Here is a 27,030-nt window from a genome sequence, read left to right on the forward strand (position 1 = left end):
GAAGTTAATTCCTTCTCAAGAAATCAAGCCATACAGGTAACATGACTACTGTTACATGTACACAGTACTAAAACCCATGAAATATGATTACTATTTCAAAAGGTTGTCACCAACACAATTTACAAAGGAAACATATTCTAGAACACATTTGTAAATATTTAATATTCTACAAACTCAAACTATATTTCCGTGAACACCAATCACAAAATAACATCCTACTATGAAAAATAAATATATTACATAGCAAATTTACCCTTGAGAACATGAGACACTGTATTAATAAAAACAGATTTGAGCACAGCATCTCCTTCAGAATTAAGATGTAAACCTTTATCGCTAACTGCAAATAATTCTCGCCTAGGGAGACCAAACCTATAAAAAGGTCTGTAGGAAGCTACAAATTGACATTTTTTGCGTTTGCAAAGCTCCTGTAAACCCTTATTGACCTCCTTGGCTTTACAATGGGAAATATCATAATCACAAGGTCTAGGAAGGATACTTGAAAAAATCAAATGTGTTTGAGAAACCTTTCTAATTCTGGCAATTAAATTACAAAACAAACTAATGATTTCATCAGCTGAATAAAATTGGATATCATTAGTACCTACATGAATAATAGTAACAGGTTTAGACACCAGAACATGAAATTTGTCAATTTTAGCCGTTAATCTGCACAAATTAATCCCCGGAAAAGGAATCACTTCAGCACCTTTAATTCCCTCAATATTCTTAGCTATTGAATCTGACAAGATGTAGACCGTGATATCTGCAAGAGTAAAGTAAAGAGACACTATGAATTTTATCATACATGTATATAACCTTAACCATCCAAGGTATCAAACATTTTACATAGAATATTAACTTTATCAGACCAGTCTAACTCAAGATAAAGCTTATAAGCGTCTGACTTCCAATCACCAATTAGTTGTATATGTTCAGGTGGAATGTCAGATTTAAAGGCTAAGGTCGCAAAAACCCCTTCTAAAGGAATGAGTGGAACATTTTTTAGGGTCTAAACCTATTAAAGAAATACATTGACGCAATTTCTTTTGGAACATGTAATAAGAAATGTAAGAATCATGTGATAAGGAAAACAATGCATCATTACACTGTTCTATCTTAAGATTAATTAAACGCTCATATGCTAAAACAGGACAAATCCTTTTGGCCTTTAATCTAACAAGTGGACAAATGATTTTTCTTTCCCCAAATTGAATCGTTTTAGACCAGTTGAAATGTACTAGAATATAATTACCACGAAAATGCACATGTTTGGCATTAAGAAACCTTCCTTTATAAATATCTAGAGAAGACGAAGGAACCAGATTTGATTTTCAGGCAGCTAGGAAAAAGGCAAAAAGAAAGAGACACCAATAAACTACGTTATCAGATACTGAAAAATCCAAAACTTTATGAATAGAAAATATAATATCTAAAGTAATAGGTTCAGCTCTTTTTATGTGATGAGGATTTAATCTTTGGATGCCTCTTAAAGATAAATTCAACAAATATGAATTTATATGACCTATATCATAACCTAATATTAGATGAAGAGTTTTAACACCACTGATGTAAGTAGTAGATATAAGCTGAAAACTGTCCAATATGTAAAATATTGAATTTCATGAGGCGCGTAGCGCCGAAGGGAATTCAATATTTTACTTATGGTCAGTTTGAGGCTTATATCGTACTTAAATTACTACTTTTACTATCAAATATCCTGTTATCTATCACAAAATTAGAAGTAGTCTATTTTTGTGATAGAAATGTATAATTTTAATGTTTAGCAATAATCTTTTTCTTACTTGCAAAACCCTATAGGTAGCCTCTTGAATAACAGAATGTCCGTAGCATGAAATTTTCGTGTTTTGAAATATGACCAAGTATGTACATGAACACAATGATATACACAAAATATACCAGTTACACAAAATGTTGGACTTACATTGTACACGCATACAGAAAACATCAATTTATATTTGGGATTTTTACAAGAAATAATGAAAATAAAAGTTTTCAAATTGTGTTTTATCTCGGATATTTTGGATGATTGACTGACTTTTAAGAAGGATTTATACTGACAATTTAGTGTATATGTTAAATGATTTGTTTACTATATAAATATCAGGGATGTAAAATGTTGTTTAAGAATTTGACATTAGTAATGTAATTTTGGATATTTGTGCAACAAAATGATATGTTTTCTCATTTTTGAATTGATATTTGTCATACGCCACAGGAGTCTGGAATCTTTTCTATATTATAACATAACCCTGCTTTTGTTTTGAATAGATGAATTTATTTTCTCTATTGCATTTATCTGAAAGGCTGACCATTACACTTTGAAAAGTTGACCTAACTGAAAACATTACGAACATAAAATAAAGTAAATCAAATATGATTGTCAACTAAACGTATTCAAAAAAAAAAGGAAAATAAAAACGGACAATAGACAAGAAATTAAACAATCCCATTATAATCATATTCTAACTGACGCTCCACTACCTTACACGTCAAGAGCTTGGAAAACGAAAATCAGTAGGCTTGGAATAAGAATTCGTTAAATGAGCAATAATATAACAATTATTGTTCTGTTCGTAAAATTATGTAAAATGCGAAATGTGCGAAGGAAAGACGTTGCATCATTCTCCGTGATAAGAGGTTACATTTTACTTAATCGTTTTTTGTTGTTGTTGTTGTTGTTTTTTTTTTTGTTTTTTTTGGATAAGTTTCCACAAAACCCTGTGGTCATACGAGAGCTTCTTTCACTACACGGGGCACGCTGTCTAATATTAATGTGTTACACGATTAATATTGGACTAACACATTAATATTGGACACCTACCTGTACTGTATTTAAAATACAGTACGTTCAGAACAGAACAAAGGAATGCCATCATAGTAGTAATTTAATTTCTAATACTGTCTACAGACTTAAATGACCTACTAAGAAATTGAGCATATAACCTCAAAGTACAAATAGATGCTGGCAAAAAACACAAATTGAAATACAAGCAAACAAGAATGAAACTTTCCCATTGAATTTTTAAATTCTTGTTAGAACCAACTGCAAAAGCAGAAGCTGTAGAATGCCTGAGATCCCTTTTCAATGTATTAATCTCTGAATCTGAAAAAAAAACAAATTAATTACCAATCATTTTGAAATTTAAAGAAAGTATTTATTCTTCAGCAAAGTTTAAGTATTACTTGCTTAGAAATGTTGAGATACTTTCCATAGAAGTATACGGTACTTGCTGATAAAATTCTGACCTAAACTTTTCATCCAAATGCCACCTAGATAAACAATCTGACACACGATTTTCAGTGCTTCTTATATGAACTGCTTTTAATTGAAATTCATATAAAGAGGTTACCAAACATAATTCACGCAGACATTTTTGTAGAAATTCAACTTTAGATTTCCCTGTTTTCAACAATATACAGACACTGAGATTGTCACAATACACCACAATTTTCTTTTTCTTCAATTTAACACACCATAACTAAACAGCTACTACTACTGCCAACATTTCTAAGCAAGTAATACTTAAACTTTGCTGAAGAATAAATTCTGGAAAAACACAATGCAAATACTGATTGCCGCAAATGCCACCGCAACCGGTTAAGCAGCTGTCAGAACTGAAAACCTCATCCACTAGTGACCATTCTCCATAGTCAATTAAAGAAATGCCGTTATACAAACGAAGAAATCTAGACCACCAAAGTAAATCTTTCTTGACCTCTTGGGGGATCATATGATTAGCAGAGTGACTTTCATTACTAGCATAACAATTTCTAACCAGTTTAAGATACGGTTTATGAAAACTCTGCTAGACTTAACACATGCTCCAACGAAATTAAGTTTACCTAACAACTTCTGAATTTCTTTTAATGAAGCTGTATTTTTTGTTAACCCAATATCTACCAATAATCTGATTTCCTCAAGTCTCTTTTTTGTCACTTCTATAGTCATCTTCCGACTATTTAATAAAACCCCTAAAAATACCATAATCTCAGAGGGGGGACGAGCTTTATCAAAAGCCTCCTCAATACCACTTTTGAACAATAAACTCCTTAGAAGAGAAAAGGCAAAAAAGGCATCTTCCTTATTCTCAGCTCCACCAAAATCATCTAAGTAATTTAATGTACTGAAACCAAAAGTATACATCATAAAGGCAAACGCATTTGTTACCCTTTGGCATATATGGGCAGCAGAAATAAAAAAACATAAATAAAAAAGGGCCCATTTCCAAGAAAAACCAACAAGATTGTAACTGGAGGGGAAATACACTTTTTTGTCTATAAGCCGAGTAAGATTATTTATTTACATTAAACCCTAACCTTTTAGTTTAAATTAAACGCAAAATCATAATTTTTGGGAAAAATTTAAATCTATTTTTCTCCCAATAAAAATTTGAATCTTAAAAAAAAATTATTTACCCCATTCCCAAATTTTTTGGAAATTTAAAATCCAGAATAATAGGCGTTCACTAGGATTTTTTTGGCCGAGTTCAAAGGGTAAAAAAAACCCATTCATCTGAAAAGGAAAATCATAAGGGACCAATTTGGTCAGTAAAGCCTCCTTTTTGAAATATTTTACCATGTCTTTAGGAAAATTTTTTGCCCCTGAATGATTTTTAACAATTGGTGATTGAAAAGAAAATAATTTAGAACTATCATCTTGATTCAATTCAATTGGGAAACCAAATTTCAATAAGTCACAGACTAATAAGTCATTATAACCTTGCAACATTCTTCTCATAAACTGAGTATCAATTTTTTACATTAACTGGAATTTTACAACCTGCATAATTGAATTTACCTGAAACGATAACTTCATTATGAATTTTAACCTTGTCAAGGGAAGACTGCATCAAATTAACCTTTACTAAAGAACAAACCTCACATTTGGAAGAATGTTTACAAAAACAAGAAATACTATTCTGCTCATCTCTATGAAGGGGATTTAGACAAAAACTGGGAAGAAACAGATCAATTATTCCATTACCATGAAAATAATTATTGGACCAAAGACCATTTGATAGTCAACCAGATGCGTGAGGACATGCAGATGAAGCTCTTTTTTATCTAATTGCCAATAAGAAGCACATAATTATGTGTTTGGCAAATCTTGATTTTCCATTTTTTGTAGTAAAAACATGAAAGGACTTAAAGGAGCATTTATTCCTCTGATATTTTGGACAAAACCAAATTTTCGTATCATCATGACCTCCAAAGTTTGATTGAAAAACATTTGTTTGAGAAGAAGATTATCGAGGTCTCAACTGTAAGACTGGTTCAGATTGATTCTTGGTTCGAATCCTGTACCTGGACAAAACGGCTTTTTCAACATAAGTAAAATCATCACCCCAACTGCCTAATCCTAATTCTATTTCCCGCAAAATAGCTGCATAGAGGGATTTAATAATTGAAAATTCATAAGATGAATTGAGATACATCAATTTTTTAAGCAACAAAATTCTCCCTTCTTTCTCAACAGGATTATTTTTTGAAGTAGATATTATCTCTAACTCCCCAGCTATAAAATTAAATTCCAATTTGTCAAAAGTGATATTTCTACTAACAAAATCAAATCTTAAGTTTGAATGAGGATATTTTTGCTTGACTTTAACTGAATCTGAAGCTTTGGAAGTGATATAAGATCTATTTTTGTGTTCATGTTTTTTATGGATTTTGTTCCTGGTAATATTATCAAAATCCCGCACATCAGAAGAGCCAGAACTGATTGAACGTTCTGAACTATTAGACGAATCTGAATCTGAAGATGACGAATGAAGCACTACTCCTAAAGATTTGAGCTCTTTTCTTGCCTTGTTTCTCAAATTAGGCATACCACGAAGAGTGTTAATGTTAAACTGAGTCATGTGTCAGCTTGCTCTGTTGTACCTTTCCTTCCCAGAACTGTCCCATGAAAACCATGAACCTCAGAAGAAGATCCTGATGAAATTAATGGACATTTCGTCTTTGGCCTAGCACCGCCGACAATACCCATATCCGAATTGGAAACATCCGAAACACCTGCAACTGTCGCTACGGATTTTTCTAGAGATTGTATGTATAATTCCCTTTCGTGAACTTGTCTGCGTAAAGCAAATAACTCCTCCTGTTCTTTCAAACGCTTTTCAGCAGTTGCCAAACTTTTAAGTTTATCATTGAGAGCTTTTTTCTCAAGTTCAATAGGATCAATATCACCGCTTTTTTCCGGGTTCTTTGGCGGGAGAGTAAGAGTTAATTTGGAGGCGGTTGAAATTTTCGTAACATCTGTAGTAGGTGTTATAACATCTCTTCCCTCATGCAAAGCTTTATAGTCTGGGTTATCTTTAACTCTTTCTGATTTCCTTTCCTGAGGCATTGTTCAATTCAAACAAATAAAATGTTACCTTCCTAATAAGAAGCAAGTCAAAAACAATATATAAATAACTGGTCCCTGCAACTGTCTAACTCATCGTGATAAATGTAGACCGCTCTACAAACAAATGAAAACTTCTTTAGCACAAGACGGGCACAGTAAAACCCTATGGTAACTAGATAAACAGACTGACGAAAAAAGATCTGTATCAACCAAAATGTGTCTAAGAACTGTAAAGACCGCGAAAAGATGACTGAATTTATAACAACGCGTAGGAATACAACTAAATCAGTGACCCGAAAAATACAAATACCTAAAGAATGACCCAACAGATTAACCAATAAAAATTTCTGTATTATATCGGTAATTAATAGATTTTAGATAAATCGAAAAAACTCTAGATTTTTGACATCAGACGAACAACCGCACTTTGGGTTCATAAAAATAAAATCAATAAATTTAAAATGAATTTTAGTGATCTTCAAAAAGAATAACCAATGGTAACTTAAATATGGTTTGAAGTTGACGAAATGTATCAAGTCGAATTACAATAGCAGACGATAGTTTGTTTTATTTTTCATATCTAAGGGTTGCAATTTGCAAATAATTATGATGTTTATATTCACTAATATGTCTCATAGAGTAGAGGCCTTAAGTAAGATCCATAAATATGTTTGATGTGTATTGAATGTAATGATACATTTGATAACATCGTTTTTAAGCTTTGTCCATGTACTAGCGTTATGTGCCAATAAATGTTGCAGTTGCGTGACACATATATTTCAATATGAATATAATTCAGACCTTTATTTCATTGGATCTGGTGACGACTCATTTAATCTGCATTTTCCCTTTTTCTAGATATTTTCAAGGAGGTAACATTTCTTAATTAATTAATTCTAGTTCTTACTCTGTTGAAAAGACTTGCATTGAAAAGAATCCATGGGGCGCCATCTTGCGACCACTTGGAAATAAAAACATTTAAGATGGCTTCTTAGATGGATGCAAATTATAAAATAATATGAATTCATCATACTGATCAAGATTTTAATAGCATATTTATATGAAATTCGTCCATTTATGGTAGGAATTATATTTAAACAAGTATAAGATATTTTTTGGCAAGTAGGGAATTCATGTCTTTTCTGACAATGGCGGACATTTCAGAATGGATAAAACAGATAAATTTTGTAAAACCTATAAAAAAAATTCCTTAATAACCTGTTTCAGAATATAGAACGTCTCGTGCTGTAAATCAAAGCGTTTATTAAATTGCAGTCCTTTCATTCGTTTTATGGCGTCTCCAAAATTAATACAAGTCCTTGCGGACATAATCATTAATGTAACTATAATTACAAATACTTCGGATTTACTAATAATTGCAATTACTTTAACGAAATAACATAATTGATACCTGACAAACGTTTAAATCATATAAGATTTCTAAACGGCAGCCGTTTACAAGATGGAAACTAAAAATATAATCATTTAAAGGCAGTTATATTTACTTATCGAGTGATCATACATTATAAACTATATAATGTCCTCTATATTTTTATGCTTTTCAACATTATATACGTTTTCATTTGCGATGTCATGCGGTCTACATATTTAGGAAAATGTAAAACTGTGCAATAGGCTTCTTTTTTTCTCTATTTTAAGTGAATTTACAGCTGCAGCTTTCACGCAACTTAACTTTAATTTATGTTTATTTAAACTTACTTGGTTCAAGTCATTTAAACAGAAATTGAGTTGTATGAAAATAAGATACAGTGAAATTATATTTACTGCACCATTTAAGAACTTAAAACAATTTATGGATCAAAGTTAGATAATTTGATTGCATAGAGATGTATGTAAGTGTCGACCGTCACCTTAAATATTTCAAGGTTACAGATAAAATAAAAATAAAAGAATATTTCATACTTCAGTAGAATTCAGTTTACACAATTTGAACTTTGGAACCTTACGTGCTAGAGCATATTAATGCATTTTGAGCTCATTTCTCTATATTGACCAAAAGTGTGTTAGACCCAAAAGTGCGTAGTGAAATTTATCTAATTTTGGGGTTAGACCCCCCCCCCCCAAAAATGCGTTGCTTCAATAACGGTGTAACATAGCATTAACTCATCTGTAAAGTCTCTAAGTTTGAAATATTGATTTTGTTTTAACACCCGTTAACGGTCTCAGTTTCAGTATCTACTACAATTGTATTCACCAATTGGCAGCCTAACGTGGCACAAAAGTGACATATGTGCACTTCTTTAAAAGTATTTTACTCGTTCCACTGAGATTATATCTCGTTCCCTCGACATAAACATTTCATAATCATTTACGTACCACAATATATTTTCCCGTTCCCACGAACTCTAGATGAAGTAATTTAAGTAAAGAAATGTCATTCCTCTGCATTGCTATGGTATATTTGCTTAAAGAATTGCTTATAAAAACATTCCATATTGTCAAAAGCAACACCATCATTGTTTATTCAGTCTTATTTTTGTAAGAATTCAAGAAATGTTGAGATCTTACGATGGCATCGAAACCCAAAAGATTGGTAAAAATTGCAGACATCACAAACTCCACTATGTCATTGAGCCATGTAAAACAATGAAAGGTGAAAAGTTAACGGTTTTAAAACGATTTTATATCCACTGCAAAATAGTTTAGTTACATACCTGTTTTAATATTTTACGTTATAAATGATCATAAATTTATTGATTTGTTACAAGTAGATAAAAATTTGAATAAAAAGTAGTCACTTGCGAAAGAATTAATTTCGATGGCATTATCAAGCGACATCAACAAAGCTTAACAGCAGATTTATATAAACCCAAGAAAAAAATCTGTAAAAACCAAAACTCGAAGAAACTCCTAAAATGACTTAACTGAATTTTACGACAATTCTAAATGTTCAAAACATAAAGGTCTAAGGCCAAAACTTTGTCATGTTTTATGTGGTTCAAAGGCTACATTTCCAGATAAATCGTAAGAAAATACGAGACAAATGAAGAACTAAAATCGTCAAAAATACAGTTTAAAGATTGAGACCCTAGGGAAGTATCTATAGTAAAAGAAAAATCTGGATAAAGGGTGTTCCCTCGGAAGCATAATCACAACAAAATTACACGAAAATGAAGACTTGGTTTGATTGAGTCTGTACATGAGGAATATTGAGAAAGTACAGCATCCCTCTCGCCCATTAGCACTGGCTTGAGCGCTTCTCATTAAAAAGTGCTGGAATCAATGATCCCGAAGGACAAGCTGCAACACAGCACTTGACACCTGCTATTGTGAAGTATAAAAATCTGGATAAAGTGTGATCCTCTGAAAGCATAAATCACAACAAAATTACATGAAAATCGCAGACTCGGTTTGATTCAGTCTTTACATGAGGAATAATGAAAAAGTGCAATACCCCTCACGTCCCGCTAACACCGGCTTGTACACTCCTCAATTTTCAACAGTTAAAAGAGCTGGAATCAATAATACCGAAGGACCAGAAAAATTGACAACACCGATTTCGCAAGTTGTAACATAAATGGGACATAAACAAATAAAGTCATAGTGAATAACGTTACCCGTGAAATGTTCTCACAGGTAAAAAGGGAAACACAGTCTATTCGGAAAATCTCATGTTTGGTTGGGAAAAGCCGTGATCCGCGCGCATTTTTCTTGCAACGATATCCGAAAATGCTTAAAAACCATATACATAGTATCAAATGGAAATAATAAAATATTGATACAGCTAATCAAAAGGTGTAATAACGCGAAAAAAAAAGCGCAATCACGCGCAAATAAAGAATAAAGGCGTTATATCACAAAAGGCGTATGTAAGCAAAACAAAAAGCGTAGAAACGCAAATAAATATTGCGTGTTACTACCTATGTTACTATTTATAGTAAAAAAATCTAGGGTTTTTTTAAGGTCATTACGGCAAAATCTAGGTCATTATGCTACTCGGCATTTTTTTCCAAAATGGACGAGTGAATGAGCGCACGTGCAAAATGACGTTATCAACTCTTAGTGATTTTCAAGATGGCTGCTGACGTTGAATGAACTGTAGTCATTTGCACACAAAATAATTTAAAGTTTAAATGACATAGTTAATTGCAATCAGCAAAACTTAACATTGAATATTTATAAACTCAAGACAAAACATGACCCTCAGAAATTCAAAAAATGATTTCAGATTCACGGTAGAAAAAAGATCGAATCGGTGGCATTTAGACCCGGGAACCATTCTTGAACGGACAAAAGTTCATAAAAAGACTGGCACTAGATTTTAATGTTACTCTCACACTAGAACTCCGCGAGTCGGATGTGTCGCCTTGTGAACAATAAAGTTTAGGAGAAATGGCCTGGATGTATGAAAAAGGGTAAAAACTCAAAAATAAGAAGTGCAGAGTAACGGTTTTTGTACACTGCACTTTTTCTTAATGAGATCTATCATCCTATGAAGTTTAAAGACCATAGCTTTTTTACTTTAGGAGAAATGGCCTGAACAAAAATAAAGTATGAAAATTAACAAAGGGCAATAACTCAAAAAATATGAAATGCAGAGTACCGGTTCTTGTGTACTGCACTTCTTCTTAATGAGATCTATCATCCTATGAAGTTTCATGTTCATAGCTTTTATACTTTAGAAGAAATGGCCCGGACAAAAAGTATGAAAATAAACAAAGGGCAATAACTCAAAATTTAAGAAGTGCAGTGTACCGGTTCTTGTGCACTGCACTTTGGGTCAATATATGAAGCATGCATACCAAGTCGATCCGACTTATAATGACTGACTTATGCTCCGGACAAGCTTAATGGGACGCCGACAACGACGCCGACAAAAGTAACCCCTATATGTCAGGCGACACAAAAAAAATGTAAAGAGTACATACACATGTACTGTATTTATCGATTAAAAAAACAACAATAAACAACATTTTCTCGTATTTATTTCGTTTTGTCATGTTTTATAAGTTAATCGGAGGGTTAAACTGTATGACAGATATTAGCGGCGTGGTCTAAACTCCGTATTTCGGACATAGGTATTAAAGACGGTAATACTTGGTTGCTGCTCGCTATTATGTGTTAATGACCCTCGAATTCATATTGTCCTTCGGGTTTGCGTCCGTCAGGCCATAATGCATATCTTCTGGCCATTATAATGGCGAGCAGCAACCAAGTATTAACCTCTAAGTAACGCGAATCAAAATGCCTTACTACGCGAAACGCGACTCAACAGGCGAAAAGACAAGAATCAAAAGGCGAAATAACGCGAATAAAGGCGTTATAACGAGACCCAAAGCCCATTCTAACGCGAACCAAAGGGCATTTAAACGCGACTTAAGGCGTTATAACGCTAACCAAAAGGCGTAAGAACGCGAACCAAAAGACGTAATAACGCCAAATAAATACCATATTATTTAAAGTTTGTACTCGGTGTATTTCACTGTCATGCATATTGGCGTATATAATTATTTTACTGAATATTTATTTATCTTATTAAATCTTTGGCATTTTATGGACACAATTCCATTAATTAACAAGAGGGGCATGATGGCCCCGAAACAACTGCTTTTCAGTGTTTGAAACTATGTTTCAAATGAACTTGCTGAAAGGCAAGCCAGCACTTTTGGCAAGTTGAACTCAACTTTAACTTGTCCTTCTAGTAATATACTTTCTTTTTTTCTTCGTAATAAACAATAGCGCCACTAAGACGGCCCTAGATCACTCATCAAACCCATCATTTCATTATTCACTATACAAAGGGAAATATTTTGACCTAATATTTTGGAAATGTTTTGTTAAAAAAATCTATGCTGCAAGTGTGTACCTATGAGTCTATGTAGAATAAATGCAAAATAAATGACATCTAGAGCAGGGTTAATTTTGATAGAAGAATTTTTTATAGCTTTTGGGAATGAATACACAAAATGTCACATGCAAAATATGTATGGTGTAGATGTTTGAAGTTTACAGTTCGGGACATCAAACATTTTATACATTCTATATGGTAAAGTAACTGTACTTAAAACAAGAGGGCCATGATGGCCCTAGATCGCTCACCTGACCCATCGAACTCATCCGAACAATTACCTAGACAAGCATTCTGACCAAGTTTCGTGACAGGTGAGTCAAAAATGTGACCACTAGAGTGTTAACGAAGATTATCTATATTTGAGCAGTGTGACCTAGTTTTTTACCCAGGTGACCCATATTCGAACTTGACTTAGAAATCATCAAAACCAACTTTCAGATCAATTTCCAGGATACTTGGATCAAAACAGTAGCAACAAGAGTGTTAACAAGATTTATCTATTTTTAGCTCCGGTGACCTAGTTTTTCATACGAGATGACCCATGTTCGAACTCATCCGAGCAATTACCTAGACAAGCATCCTGACCAAGTTTGATGACAATTGAGTCAAAAATGTGACCACTAGAGTGTTAACAAGGTTTTTCCATATTTGGGCGGTGTGACCTAGTTTTTCATCCGAGATGACCCATGTTCGAACTTGACCTAGAAATCATCAAAACAAACTTTCAGACCAATTTCCAGGATATTTGGATCAAAACAGTAGCCACTAGAGTGTTAATAAGATTTTTCTATTTTTAGCTCCGGTGACCTAGTTTTTCATCCGAGATGACCCATGTTCGAACTCATCCGAGCAATTACCTAGACAAGCATCCTGACTAAGTTTGATGATAATTGAGTCAAAAATGTGACAACTAGAGTGATAACAAGATTTTCTATTTTTATGTCATGTGACCTAGTTTTTCATCCAAGATGACCAACGTTCAAACTCATCTGAGCAATAACCTAGACAAGCATCCTGACCAAGTTTGATGACACTTGAGTCAAAAATGTGACCACCAGAGTGTTAACAAGGTTGTTCTATTTTTAGCTCCTGTGACCTACTTTTTCATTCGAAATGACCCATGTTCGAACTCATCTGAGCTATCATCTGGACAAGTATCCTGATAAAGTTTGATGATGATTGAGGCACAAATGTTACCATTAGAGTGTTAACAAGATTTTTCTATTTTAGCTCCTTTGACATAGTTTTCATCCGAGATGACCCATGTTCGAACTCATCCGAGCTATCACCTAGACAAGCATCCTGACACAGTTTGGTCACGACTGAGGCAAAAATGTGACCACTAGAGTGTTAACAAGGTTTTTCTATTGTTAGCTCCTTTGACCTAGTTTTTCATCCGAGATGGCCCATGTTCGAACTCATCCGAGCTATTAACTAGATAAGCATCCTGACCAAGTTTGATGATGATTTGGGCAAAAATGGGGCCGCTGGAGTTTAACAAGGTTTTTCTATTTTTAGCTCCGGTGACATAGTTTTTCATCCGAGATGACCCATGTTGGAACTCATCTGAGCTAACACCTAGACAAGCATCCTGATCAAATTTGATGATGATTGAAGCGAAAATGGGACCGCTAGAGTGTTAACAAGTTTTTTCTATTTTTAGCTCCGGTGACCTAATTTTTCATCCGAGATGACCCATGTTCGAACTCATCCGAGCTATCAACGAGATAAGCATCCCAATCAAGTTTGATGATGATTGAGGCAAAATGTGACCGCTAGAGTGTTAACGAACAAGTGTGGACGGACGACGGACATTCAACGATCCTAAAAGCTCACCCTGAGCTAGCTTAGGTGAGCTAAAAAGATAATAGGTCAAACAATGTAAGAAATATCAAAAGTAGGCCAGCTGATATCAAACTTCAACTCAGAATCAGAAAAAAAAATCAGATAAAAGACTACCTAAGAATGCTAGCGCTACAGACAAAGTTTGGTGCTCATCCATCAATTATTTCAGGAGAAGATGATGTTCAATAGTTTTTCTAATTTTAGCTTTAGCGGCCCCTAAAAGGGGGACCAATCAAATTCATATGAGCAAATTTGATAAAAGACTAAGAATGCTACTGACAACGATTGGTGATCATCCATAAATTAGTTCTGTAGAAGCAGATGTTTAAAGGTATTTTTATTTTTAGCTCTAGAGACCCCTAAAAAGGGTCAATCAAATTAATATGAGCAAATTTGATACAAGACTACCTAAGAATGCTACAGATAAATTTTGGTGATCATCCATCATTTAATTAAGTAATAGGAGATGTTTAAAGGTTTTTCTATTTTTAGCTCTGTTGACCCCTAAAAGGGACAAATTAATGGCATGAGCAAATTTAAGTGTGACTGTCACAAGGGTGATACAGACCAAATTTGAGGTAAATCTGCCCATCAGTTTCAGAGAAGATGATTGTTGACGCATGACGATAGACGACGGACGCCGGAGTATTCCCCTTTGATCCTGAACCTTCTGTTCTGGTGAGCTAAAAAGCCGAAAGGGGGAGGGATACCGGGCATACAAAACCCTATAAGGGCAATTCCCTAGCAAAACAAAAATGACAAAAATGAAAACAAGCAAATGGAACACACTGTATACATTTTTAAAACAGTATGTTCTATAAAATAAGTGATTAAAGACCTTCTAACAATAATAGAATTAGTTTTTCAATTCATCATTGACAAAATAGTTAATTTTCAAAAATGTATATGTGCAACAACAAAGTATTGACCATGATGCGCGAAATTGGTTCTAGGAAGCGGACACAAGTATCGCCAGTATAACAAAATGTCTATTCGCCACCGGCAACAAAGTGCAAATTAAGCACACACAACAAATGAGATCTAGTATTTGAAAGTTCATAGAACATATCTCTGGAGTCGCACCATGGCCGAATTATCTCTGCTGGTGGTTTTGGCTCAAGAAGTTATCTTTTAGATACAACTTTCCAGGTACCAAGAAGCACTAGTTGTCTTTAAGCAATCGCCTATGTTGGTTATCCTGAAAACATCAAGGAGAACAGAAAAAAACGAAACTACAATGACGCTTATATAAAATTTGAGCTCAAATCTTTAACGCTTCACACTGGTCGTGTGACCAAGGATGGCGGATTGGGTTTTTCCCAAATTTATTTCTTCAATTGTCAATCGCAACTTTTTGGCCCTTTCCGTCAGTCTTCGGACAGGATAGTATGAATTCACTGAACGGATACAGATTCGGTCTAACCTATGCTAAGGAACTAAACATGTGAACTAATAGTAATTTAATTCTGGGATTTATTGACAAGTTTTTTTCCAATATATCAATTATAATTCCACCTAAAATAAGCAAATTCAAAGATATAAAAGTAAACAATACATTATCTCTATACTTGTTATTATGGTTGAAGATACCACAGTACAAAAAACCAACCTGTTGACATCATGTCGGATTTGTTTATAATTGTACTTTAGTGGGCATTTTTAAATTAAAAATGGTTGTCAGACATATTTTCAATCATAAATGTATCGAAATATACTATATTTTCGTTTGGATGTCATAATTATACATTTGTTTTATCGAAGATAACACTTTACATCTGAAACCACGTGGTAGAACTTCTTCCGCTCCGTATTGTTTCATTTTCTATAGTGGCATTTGTAAAATCATTGGTGTGATACATGTGAATTCAGAGAAACTGCATTTACAAATAAACCTATGAGTCATTAAGTCACCTTATATTGACAACTATCAAAGAGTCGTTATAAGTGTATGATCCTTTCTTACGTTAAATTTGTTTTGATCACTATTGATATGGTATTGTATTGGCTCTAAAACGCCTTTTGTTGTGCGTTATTACGCCTCTTTGGTTCTTGTTACTACGCCTTTCTCTATTCTCGTTATTTTCCCTTAATTCGCGTTACTTAACCTTTTGTTTACCGTAATTACGCCTTTTGATTCGCGTTGAAACGCCATTTGTTTCGCCTAATTACCCCCGTTTGATTTGCGTTATAACGCCTTAATTTCCATTAGTACGCATTATTCACCGTAAAAAAAGATCTGCATAAATTTTTCAAGATATATACTATTATATTATTGTATTATATACATTTACAGATGCAGTTTTACGGTTAGTAAAATTTAAAGTACTACATGGCATAAACAATCTAATTCAATGTACATTTGTAATTCTTATATATCATTTGCAACTTAACCTAAAATTGCAATACTTATGTATGTCGCCAGTATCTATCTATAATATAAAAATCAGTCGTCTACTTTATTAACTAGATTACAATATTTCGTAAGAAAATTAATCAAAACGCTAATTCGTACAGTTCCCTCGTTTTGTGTAATTATGTTGATCAGAACTGACCTAAGTTTAAGACTTTTTTTAAAATGTTCAGGTTGTATATCTTAAATTTATATTTACCTATATGTAATAGAAAGAGCACCGAAACACGAGGCTATCGGGCGTGGCCCCCGAGTATTAGTCAGATTGCCGACTGTTTTGGTGTTCTTTCTCTTTTGTATCACTTTCTCTTTTGTATCATAGTCAAACATAAAACACGTTCCTTGTTGTCACAATATGAAACCCCAGTAAAAAAGTAACCAATGAACGAGCATCTGAATATCATATTTCTGTCGCGTTTCCTTTGTCTGCCGTCACAATAAGTAAACTCCATCAAAAAATATGGAAAGCCATGGCTGTCTGATATTGTTCTTTTTCAATTTATTTAACCATTTGGATAATATATAAGTTCACTTCGACTATATATGACTTGAAAACACCTTCTTATGAAACCATACCGTCAGTGTATAAAACCGAGTTAGCAATATATAAGTTGATTTTCTCAATATATGATTCTAATTCTTCAATATATTGAGAAAATCAACTTATATATTGCTAACTCGGTTTCATACACTGACGGTATGGTTTCATATATTGTAACTGTGAATTAATATAATGGATTCTGGTTAAATAAGAAGGTGTTTTCAATTCATATATAGTCGAAGTAAACTCATATATTATCCAAATGGTTACATAAATTCAAAAAGAACAATATCAGACAGCCATGGCTTTCCATAAAAAATGAACCAATCAATGGGCGTGCTCAGAAGTGCGGGTAACTAATAGTAACCTGCACTCCAGTTAACGCACTGTGCATGTATATGTAAACGATTTAACTATGAAGCATTTTCAACAATAAGGTCCCCAAACTATGATACAAAAACAAATTTAAACCATGGATGCTTTTGAAAATAATATAGTTTTGATCTAAATGATAGGAAAACGCATACAATCTTATATAGTTTTATTTCGTTTTATTTTAGCAAACATTAATTGCTTATCATAGTTATAAAGGTTTTCTAGTTTTAAATCAAACTAGAACAAAATCTGTATAAAGTAGCATTACCAGTGCAATTTACCACCAACACCAAATTAAGTAATAGATATACCATTGCTGCGTTGACGATTTCTGGGTTTGCGTAAATTATACCATAATCACGTGACCTTTCTTATGCCTTGACCTCACGAGACGAAGTCGAGTGAGGTCGCATAAGAAAGGTCACGTGATTATGGTATAATTTACGCAAACCCAGAAATCGTCAACGCACCAATGGTGTATCTGTTTTAACCTATAGCTCCGCCCAGAAACACTTACTCCATAGCAGAAATGACGTAAAATGAGCTGTCAATCAAAATAACATGACGCTACTGTTTTAACCTATTGCTCCGCCCAGAAAATCTTATCCCTTTGATCTGAATTTGAAATGAGCTGTCAATCAAAATAATGGGCTGATTTTTCCCCCGCGTGGAAGCTACATTTTCATTGGTAGCGGCATGGACCCTTTTCTCTATTCAGTCATCTGTCTCATTTTAAAGTTTTACTTCAATTCACATGATTCGGCATGGCTTGGAATGACAATTTGTCGTTCACAGAAAAATTTAGAAGACATAATTTTGTCTCAACATCTGGACATTTATGAAGAAGATATGGCTTTATCTCAGTACCTTGATCAGGCTGAGACAGATCTGGGGATTGATACAGTTGGAGTGAATTTTCTTCTAACACAAAATGTAGAGGACTTTATCAACGAAATATCAATCAACATGGACGAAAGTGATCAAAGCAACATTTTGCTTTCTGAAAATCAAGACAAAAAATCCATGAATATACCGTTGCCAACGGCGTTAGAATGTTCTGAGACAAGCCGCTTTGATAGCCTTGAGGATTGTGACATACGTGAACGACTGGAGCAGTCTGTTCCAAAAAATACCAAAAAATCTACAAATTGGGCATTAAAAGCCTTCAACGAATGGCGTACGGTCAGAAATGCCGGCAAACTTAGCCAACAGGTACCGCCATTAGAGGATTTTAATGTAGACGATGTGAACAACCATCTCAGCCGTTTTCTCATGGAGGTACAGTTTGATTTATTCTAATTTTCATTATTTTTCTTGTAATTCAGTATTTTTGTATGATATTGTTAGCAATAGTTTTTATCATATCGGGATAAATACCATTTTTAGCTGTTTTCGATAATTTCCATTATTTCGCAAAAACAGCTTTGACAGATAAATGGCTAAATATAATGGGAAAAAAGATTGTCCTAAACCTTGTAAAAGCGTAGCATTTTAATTTGTGCCATGAATTTCATCTTTTTTCAATAGCATTGTCGTTATTATTGGAAATGAAATGGAAATTTCTTTTACAATTATGCAAACATAGGGAATTGAAAGTAATAGAAAAGTATATTTAAATCTAGAATTTTTCTGATTTGAGTTTTTTTTTGATAAATACATGCATGGCTATGTATGTCACAATGTTTAAAATCTCTGGACCGACAACCTCTATATCAATCGGCATACATACCAGCCTGTCCGATGTCGATGCCCAATTTAATAGTGTGTTGCCAATTTTGTTCGTGTATTAATTCTAAATTGTTACATTTTAATAGGTCAAGAAGCGGGATGGAAGTTTCTACCCATCTTATTGCTAGTGGAATCTTGAGATATCTTCGTGACTCCGGCATTCCAAATATGAATTATATGAACGAGAAGGACGATCGTTTCTTAACATTTCGTAAATGTCTAGATGCACAGATGAAGTATGTGACTAGCAAGGGCATCGGTGCCAATATCAAGCAGGCTGATCCTGTAAGTGCAGAACAGGAAGAATTGTTGTGGTGTACAGGAAAATTTGGATATGAAAATGCAGAAAGCCTGTTGAATGCAGTGTTCTTTTACAATTGTAAATTGTTTGGAATGCGAGGCAGAGACGAACATTACAATCTTGAAAGTGACCAGTTTATTATTTCCGAAGATGATGGCGGAAAGTTCATTCAGTTTATTGGTAGAGACAACAAAACTTTTAAAGGTGGTTTAAAACACAAAAAGGTGGAGAACAAAAACATTAAACACTATTCTTCTGATAAGATATACAAGGTGTATCAAGATTATACGAGTCTTTTAGGAGACGATGTGGTAAAATTTTATAAACGTCCAATTAAAGATACTAAAAGATTATCTGCTCAAGTTCTTGGTAAAAACAAACTTGAAAACATGATGAAAAATATTTGCAGTGGTCTCGAAGGCAATTTCACAAATCAGTCTGGAAAGCGCACGTGCGCAACAACTTTGTATCAAGCTGGCGTTTGCGAACAGACTATAATGGATCGTACAGGACACCGTAGTGTCCAAGGTGTTCGAAAATATAAACGACCCTCATGTGACCAGTTGAGAGATATTTCAAATGTACTTGATTCCAAGAAGCAAATGGTCTCATCAACAGTGACAAGCGGTGAACTTGAAAACAATTCTCTTGTGGATCTTGAAAAGCCTAAGAAATTAGAAATGGAGAGTCCTATTCAGAAAATCTTTGAAAAAGATGCTAAAACTTTTTACAATAATTGTGTATTTAACTTTGGTAAAAACTGACAATTTGATACATTGGTTTTACATTTTGGCATGTGTTTTCTGGCCAAAATGTCTCGATTTCTCAGCCTAATGAGATTTATTTTGTGACTGAAATAAAATTTCTGTACCTTGCTTCTTGTTTTGTGTTTTATTATATTTCAGGTTATATTGCTATGGTATAATTTTCAAAACTGAAAATTATACCATAGTCTGGGTATGGTATAATTTACGGTTATTGGAAATTATACTTGGAAGAATTTTACATAAGAAGCGCTGAAGAGCTATAGGTTAAGGTCTCGTTAATGGCCGATGCATTCGTCGTTCAAACCTCGTGACTCAATGTTGTGTATATTCATTATGTAACAATTTAAGAATTCTATCACGGTGCTGTTACAGATTTAGATCTGTCGGTGTCCACCACTGTTATCTTATAGTTTGACGTTTTCAATAATTCATTATAGAACTTGTAAAAATGTTCATTTTGTGCTTTTGTTAGCCAATTCTTCCTGTCTCCCACGTCACCGGTATAGAATTACAAAATATCAGTCTACGGAAGCTTCAAAGGGTCATCTATAACGCAATCTTTTGTGAGAAGATTTAAGCAAGTGGAATAAGTATGTCGACATCCATGCTACTTCTAGTCAACAAATATATTTATGTATGAAAGTCGGGGTGCCGTATCTCGACATGATGACATATATTTTGTCAAAATGACATGGTATATATAAACTTGTGTTCGTAATTTTGACAACTTGTGTGTTCTACAAGTCGAGGGAGACGACTTCATGTCTTCATAGCGAGGTACATACAAGCTTCTGTACTTTTTATCTTTTTTATTTTAGTTTCTCTATTCTTATTCCAGGTTCTGTTGCCGATCGCCAAAGAGCACCAAGACGGCGAGTAACTAGATTTGCACAAGATAATAGACTTAAAACATCACAAGACCTGTGGAGCGCATCGCTGCCGTTACCATTGGTATACATGGGAGGCCCATATCTGGTCAAACTTTGAGAAACCGTTTACGTGAACCTGGTATCAGGGCAAGACGTCAGTACGTTGGCTGCGTTTTGACGCCACGTCATCGAACTGCAAGACTGAACTGGTGCACACTTCATCGTAGGTGGACCAGACAACACTGGGCAAACGTTCTTTTCAGTGACGAATCGAGGTTTACGCTACATAGCAAAGATGATCGCATTAGGGTTTACAGACGTAATGGAGAACGTTGTTTGGATGCATGCGTTAATCCGGTCAACCATTTTCAAGCAAGCGTTATGGTGTGGGGTGGGATAACGTCTACGAGTAAATTGGATCTCGTTATCATTCGTGGAAACATGAATGCTCAAAGTTACATTAACAATGTCTTAAATCCCTTTGTCATCCCATTTATAAATCAACACAATGGCGTCAGTTTCCAACAAGATAACGCAAGACCTCACACGGCACGAATCATAACGCAACATTTGTAACAAAACAATATTAACGTGTTACCGTGGCCTGCATGTTCTCCGGATCTTTCACCCATAGAGCATTTAAAGGATGAGCTCGGACGTCGTGTACGTCAACGTCTAGTTGCGCCCAGAACACTCAAAGACCATGAGAATGCATTGCTTCAGGAATGGCAGAACATCCCCATTCCGACAATAACTCGTTACATACACTCCATACGCAGATGTATTGCAACAGTTGTTATACGCGTTATTGATTTGTTACTTTTGAAACATAGGTGTTCGGCGCGTTGAATGGTCACTACCCCCGGGTCCACCTCACCCACTCTACCTTCCTCTCAAAACCATGTAAAATGTAGCATTTTTCATTTGAAACATGTTTTAATATTTGGTATATGATTTTAATTCAAAATTCAATTACAAAATAAACAAGAAAGCACTGATGACTAGTGGACTATTTACTGACTGCGTCAAGGATTTTAATGCTAGAATGAAACGTGCTGGGCGCAGTGTTTTGTTATTGTTAGATAATGCTCCATCTCATCCTCATGACTTGAAACTATCAAATGTGAAACTTGTGTACCTTCCTGCCAACACTACATCAAAGCTTCAGCCTCTTGACCAGGGCATTATTCAAAACATGAAACAGATCTACAGGAAGAGATTGTTAAGATCAGTGCTTGCTAAAATTGACAATGGATCTACTGTGAGTGCTGATGAACTTTCTAAGAGTTTGACTGTCTTAGATGCCATTTAATGGACTAGTTGTGCGGTAAAAGAAATAAAGCCAGAGACTGTCACTAAGTGTTTTAAGGCCTGTGGACTGATTGTCGGTGAAAGTGTGGATGTGGAAGATGATGACTATGATGACAATGTGCCTATTGCGGAATTAGTAGAATTGATGAGAACCGCTCAGTCAAAAATATCTGTTGAATCTGTGATGACGCCAGAGGATTACATTAACATTGACAATGAATTGATAGCAAATGATGATATCAGTGAGAACTGGGAGAACGAGCTTATTGAAGCTCATAAATCTACAGGATCTATAGATGTAGATAACGATGACTGTACTGATGACTTAGAACCTGGAACTGAGTGTTTAATCAATTCCCACCAGGATGCCCTTAAGTGGATTGAACAGCTCAAGTTGTACTGTTTCAAAAAGGACTTAATGACTATGTTGCCACCATTTGACCAAGCACAAGAGGACTTTGAAAAACTGTCGGTTAATGTTATGTGTGGATCAAAACAGTCAACTTTGGATAGGTTTCTTGTAAAGTAAAAATTTAAAAAAAACCTGCAAAAAGAATATGATCGACTTGTGACAGCATCTGATAAACATGAGTTGGCTTGTGACATTATTAGAGAAACATCAAGAACAATCTAAATGCTAATGGCTATTTTAGTGCACTTAATTTATGTACATGTACATGTATGTTGCGATTTTCATAGTTAAATGTTTTATAAATAAATGAAGAATAAAAAACATTGCACATTATTTTATGAAAAATGATTGATTTATTGCAATAAAGTTATGTAAAATGAAAATTTTATTTACTTTATCAAATCCTGAAGTATTTCCCTCAAATGGGACAGGAAGTATATTTAACTTGTCGATCTACAATAAGGAAATAATTCAAACAAATAACCAGGCTATCATGCTAAAACTCACTAATCAGACCACCCCGCAATTAAGACCACTTTAGAGCAGTCCCATGGGTGGTCTTAATTGAGGGGTTTCACTGTACCTTCATTTCCCGCAAAAAAATATATATATATATATATATATTTAGTAAAGGTATGCAACTCGTCGCTCATTTTTCAACACTCATCTTAATATCAACTCCATAACTCAAACATTTTTTCACTAATTTTCAATATCTTGGTACCAAATGGTAGGGAATTGAACTCTTAAAAGAAATAAAGCTGTCATTACAATCATTTCAAGTTATAAGAAGATATGTAATCTCGAAGTCACCGCAAGCGTAACTCGACAGAGACCTGACCGCTGGGTTTTTGTCAAAATTACTCGACTAAACGGCAGTTTATTCGAAATGAATGAATATCTTTTTGCATTGCGCATATAAATATGATCAAAATATATTATTATTTGTAATAACTGTTCAATCGAAACATCATATAAAGTTATAACGAGCCGTTATTCCTATTTGCCAATTCTCCATCCAAAAATGAAAGTACACATGTAAAAACGGATGCATTCGTATGGGGAATTTTCATTGGTCGTGTGAAAACCTTTAGACCAATGAAAATACTCCGTACAAAAAAATAAAGAGGAGATCACTCTGCAGGACCATTACTTGTATTACGATTTGGAATTTGACATATCGGAAAAGCGGTTTGTTATACATACCAAGACCGACTTGATATTACTTGGGGACCATACGCCGCTTTTCATGGAACGGCACGGAAGTGTCACATTGAAGGTTCCATGATTACCGCCGTATGAACACATCTGCGGATGTTTCTAAATTCAAAATTTTACTATATCACGTTTAAATGTTGAATTCTGCTTAAGCCGGTGCTAGGGGGCGTGGACGGTAACTTGCACTTTCCAGTACCGTCCATGAACAGGCTCAATCAAACCGAGCCTCCAACATTTTCAATTGTGTCGTGTTGGGCTTTCTTTAGGGATTCTGTATTTATCTATTTTTTGATCATCATTCGAGGAAATCTGACTGCCGTAAAATATCAAAAGGACGTTCTTATTCCTGTCACTATTCCTCATCTAAAAGCTGGTGGACGGGGTATTATACTTATGCACGACGGTGCACCGGCACACAAAGCACATGCCACCCGGAACCTACTACAACAGCAAAACATTCAGCAGCTACCCTGGCTGTCCAAGTGTCCAGATTTGAATATTATTGAACACCTGTGGGATGAGTTGCGTGTGCGCAGGCGAGCGGTACAACCCCGAAACCTACCAGAGCTGGAACAGGCCCTGGTGTAGGAATGGAGCGATTTCTGAGGAATTATGTAATGTCCATGAGACAGAAGTGTATGAAAGTGATACAAGCTCAGGGAGAACATATTGGATATTAATTGATTAATATTACGTTTTACTTATGATAAGAGCTGTGATAAAAAATTATTTAACATCGTTGTGTTGTGAATTTTGCGATTTATTCTCTGTTACTCATGTTTTATTTCTGTTAAATTTTATACTTTTCCATTAATTGACTACAATAACAATTTTACAATACATATGTGTGAAGTGTTCATTTATCTTTACTCTTAATTTCACCAATAACCATTCTTTAATAAACCAAAATACACTAAAAAGCACAAGTGTTGCGTTAGAAAAGTCTTTCAGTATATGTCCAGCGGTTAGGCAGGGATAATTTTAAAAGGTTTCTAGCGACCATCTTGTTCAACAGACAGAAAGTATTTTTTGGACACTTCCTCCACCATTTAAAATAGAAAGTCGGCACATGACCTAAACAATGTTGTGCAACAATTCAGCCGAAAATATATGAACTGGTTAGAATCAAGAATAATTTTATAGTAATAAACATTTTGTCCTTTTTAGCTCGACTATACGAAGTATCTGGAGAGCTGTCCTACTCGCCCCGGCGTCGGCGTCCAGATTTCAGATTAAAGTTTTGGTGCAGTAAAATATTTTTCACTATAACTTTATCATTTCTTAAGGTATCAACTTCAAATATATGTACCTTATCATCATCCACATCTTATGTGACAAGGTTCATAACTATAGCACCAATATTGCAAGAATTATCTCCCCATAAACTGAGATTCTTTTACTAAAAATAATGTTATTTTTTACTATAACTTTTTTAGTTTTAAAGGCATCTACCTCAAACTTCAAATACTTATTCCTTATCATCACTTACATTTTATGGGACAATGTTCATAACTCTTGAAGCAATATTTACAGATTTATCTCTCTTTGAACTTAGGATTTTCTTTAAGAAATATTATAACTTCTTTACTTTTAGGGTATCTACTTCAAACTTCAAATATATATTTTATATATTTTTATCATTACACACATGTTGTGTGACAAGGTTCATAACTCTAGCGTAACTATTTCTAGAATTATTCCCCTTGATCTTGGAAGTTATGTTAACAAATGATTTTTTTACTATAACTTATACAAAATTATATATAATTGATTTTTTCTTTCATAGTTTTGTCCTCCTTACTGCGTCCAGTATTTTATTAGTCGAGCTTCGCTGTCTCCTGTGACAGCTCTTGTTTATTCTTGTAATAGCTTGTTTAAACATCTCCTTGGCAACCAGCCCAAGCAAGTAATTGAATAAACTATTTTCTGATTAAACCTTTTTTCAAGACAAGTATTTTACTTTTTAGCTTTATTAATAATTTACAAAATATTTAGAAAGAATTGATCACTGTAAGAATATAGGTCAACACAATTTTTTGTCTCTAACCTGGGACATAAGATGTTATATATATATATCTCCCAGCTCTAACAGAACATGACCAAGAACACTTGTTTGGAGTAATCTTAGCCTCATATCAATCAAAGTAAAGCTCTGGCGTACAACAAGAAGCCACTGAATGTAGTGTATCTTCTGTCACCATTGTTTCCCTCCAGAGCACCTGTTGATGCAGCCTCAATCCAAACTGGCTTTCCCTTAACCACGTAATATTGCAGTATTTGTACCCTGAGCATCATGATATGTGTGCATACCTGTTGAAATATAAGTTGTAATAGATGTTTTGATAAAATGAACATCTTATCATGCTAAGTATATGTTTTTATACTTAAAATGAATAAATGAATAGTTAAATACATACTGAATTAACCACTTGTTATAGCTAAACACGCAATAACAATATATGTTGAATATGTTGAAAGAAAGTTGAATCAAAATTGTACTAGAAAAGAAGAAAAATAAAAATTATTTTACTTTATTAATCACTTTTGTAAGTGTTTTTTCAATCTCTGTGTAGAAACTTGCAAATTAAACAAATGAGTTTTGAATCATCATTTAGATATTATAATGGTTTATTTTTCAAAAACATTTCTTTCTTTAGAAATATCTCTGAATTTTTATTATTTGAATGTTACCATGTATTTATTTGAAATACAACATATATTGATATGCACTTTTTGGTGATACAAACCGGAATTGTATATTTCTTACCAGTTAATGAATTTATTAGTAATTAGAAGTTGACAAAATTCCTATTTTTAATTTTAAATGTACCTTCCGCAATAGCTCCATTGACAATATTACCGTTGTACATAAGATTAACCCGTATTTGTATTTCTCTGTGCTATGGCGTATGTAAACACATAAGTCCCAGTCGTTTTTGTTCTAGAATATTAATTTATCAAACACTTGTATCATGCTTTTAATTACATAAAATACCTCTCTATCATTCAAATTGTCTAAAATGTGGTTACTGTTAATGCAGAAAAAATGCAATTAATTACCATCCTTA

The 27,030-nt window shown here is 34.1% G+C and overlaps 2 protein-coding genes across 2 annotated transcripts; both read left to right on the forward strand.

Moving 5' to 3' along the window:
- The first annotated feature begins 18,205 nt into the window (after window positions 1–18,205).
- On the forward strand, window positions 18,206–18,655 carry LOC132748915 (uncharacterized). The gene has a single exon (XM_060738584.1). It carries the CDS (start codon window positions 18,206–18,208, stop codon window positions 18,653–18,655), a length of 450 nt encoding a protein of 149 aa, XP_060594567.1.
- Window positions 18,656–19,205: 550 nt separating this feature from the next.
- Window positions 19,206–20,260, forward strand: LOC132748913 (uncharacterized). The gene has a single exon (XM_060738582.1). The coding sequence runs from the start codon at window positions 19,253–19,255 to the stop codon at window positions 20,147–20,149; it is 897 nt and encodes a 298-aa protein (XP_060594565.1). The 5' UTR covers window positions 19,206–19,252; the 3' UTR covers window positions 20,150–20,260.
- Window positions 20,261–27,030: the final 6,770 nt, after the last annotated feature.

This window comes from Ruditapes philippinarum, unplaced genomic scaffold, assembly GCF_026571515.1.
Source record: "Ruditapes philippinarum isolate M1 unplaced genomic scaffold, ASM2657151v2 ctg8321_1_1_1_1, whole genome shotgun sequence".
Taxonomy (NCBI): domain Eukaryota; kingdom Metazoa; phylum Mollusca; class Bivalvia; order Venerida; family Veneridae; genus Ruditapes; species Ruditapes philippinarum.